This window comes from Phaseolus vulgaris, chromosome 5 (assembly GCF_000499845.2).
Source record: "Phaseolus vulgaris cultivar G19833 chromosome 5, P. vulgaris v2.0, whole genome shotgun sequence".
Classification (NCBI taxonomy): domain Eukaryota; kingdom Viridiplantae; phylum Streptophyta; class Magnoliopsida; order Fabales; family Fabaceae; genus Phaseolus; species Phaseolus vulgaris.
In genome coordinates this window covers 13064475-13065951 of record NC_023755.2, presented here as the reverse complement: position 1 = coordinate 13065951, position 1477 = coordinate 13064475, and the positions used below count along the sequence as shown (strand labels likewise).

Sequence of the window (1477 nt, the reverse complement as noted above, 5' to 3'; positions counted from 1 at the left end):
TTTGCAGGTGAGAATTTCTTCAACCGACAATCGAGTTAACCGGCGAGAACATTTGGCGCCGATCGTGGGGCCCGATAAAACTGGGTCCCACTCATAATCGTGTTAAGAGCTTACCAGCAATATGAGGAGTACGAGGCAAGGATCTGCTGCGCCCTCAACAGGGGACAACGTCACCATGCAATAAATCATGGAGACCATGTGCACTCTTCAGGAGGCGGTAGCGGCGTCTAGGGTCGACCAAGACGTTTTTAGGTTGACCTAGCCACGTCACAAGCAAGCAATGAAGAGTTGCGCATAACCAATGAGGAACTGCTTATGAGTTTGCAATAGGCGGGGAGCACGCAATGGATGAGCATGCCCCAGTCATACCACCTAGGGCATGCCCCATATCGTTCTCTCAGGCAATCGTGGACATTGTGATACCAGCCACTTCCATGGGCCCAAAGGTCACCTTCATAGGTGTAGAGGACCCAGAGGCTCAACTCACAACGTTCCACACCTAGATGATGTTGTCAAAAGGTTTTGATGCCGTATACCGCAAGCTATTTATGAGCACGTTGGCAGGCGCAGCGTTGGAAAGGTTCGTCAGTCTCCCTGACAGACGCATTACCTCTTTCGACCAATTCTCAATGCTGTTCAGAGAACAATACCTAGTTAACCGGGCTCCCCCTCCAATCTCTTACGATGTCTTTGACATAAAACAATATCAGGGAGAGTCCTTGAAAGAGTTCTTGAACAGGTTTGGGGGCCAAGTGGTGAGGCTAAACACCAAGGATGAAGCCATGACGGTGCACGCCTTCACCAAAGGAGTGCTACTGGGGCCTTTAAGTAACTCACTGATTAGATATTGCCCGAAGACGTTCTGCGAGATCAAGCGTCGGGCTATGGCGCACATTGTCACGGAAGATCGGGTCACAGAGAAACGCAGTAGCGTTGGCCCCATTCGACCTCGAGCAACAGGTCGACCTCAACCCATGAGGGTGCATGAGGCGACAACAGAGAAGAAGACCCCGGGGAAGCAACAACCCTATGAGACTAGGAAGCCCCAGACTAGGGCACGCACAAGGGAGGATGCGCCCCCCAGGCATAATTTTCGACTAGAGTTGAAGGAGTTGATCACTATTCCACCTAGCCTATGGCCACACCATACGCAATTGCTTGTCACTGGGGTATCAGTTGGACGAACTAGTGAAGAGCGGATTCTTGAAAGACTACCTCTAAAAGCCGTAGGGGGCTTATGCGTCAGAAGCCCCAAGAGGTGATCAGGGGCACGAGGTGCCCATTCATGGTGAGATCAACACCATATATGGAGGGTTCTCAGGAGGAGGATGCACCGCTTCCCAGCAGGAGAGGTCCAGGAGGCAGATCAGACTCCCGATGTCGACCTTGTCTTCACCAAGGCCGACCACTAGGATGTCGTTCCACATGACAATGATCTGGTAGTGATTTCGGTAGTGACAATAGGAAGGAGGGTGTA

General features: G+C 51.7%; 1 protein-coding gene across 1 annotated transcript; it reads left to right on the top strand.

Annotated features, from left to right (window-relative positions):
* The first annotated feature begins 503 nt into the window (after positions 1-503).
* Positions 504-1262, top strand: LOC137833982 (uncharacterized). Its single transcript, XM_068642051.1, has one exon. The coding sequence runs from the start codon at positions 504-506 to the stop codon at positions 1260-1262; it is 759 nt and encodes a 252-aa protein (XP_068498152.1).
* Positions 1263-1477: the final 215 nt, after the last annotated feature.

Bases quoted from the DNA above. Each gene is read 5' to 3' on its own strand.
- LOC137833982 (XM_068642051.1), top strand. From the start codon at position 504: ATGATGTTGTCAAAAGGTTTTGATGCCGTATACCGCAAGCTATTTATG.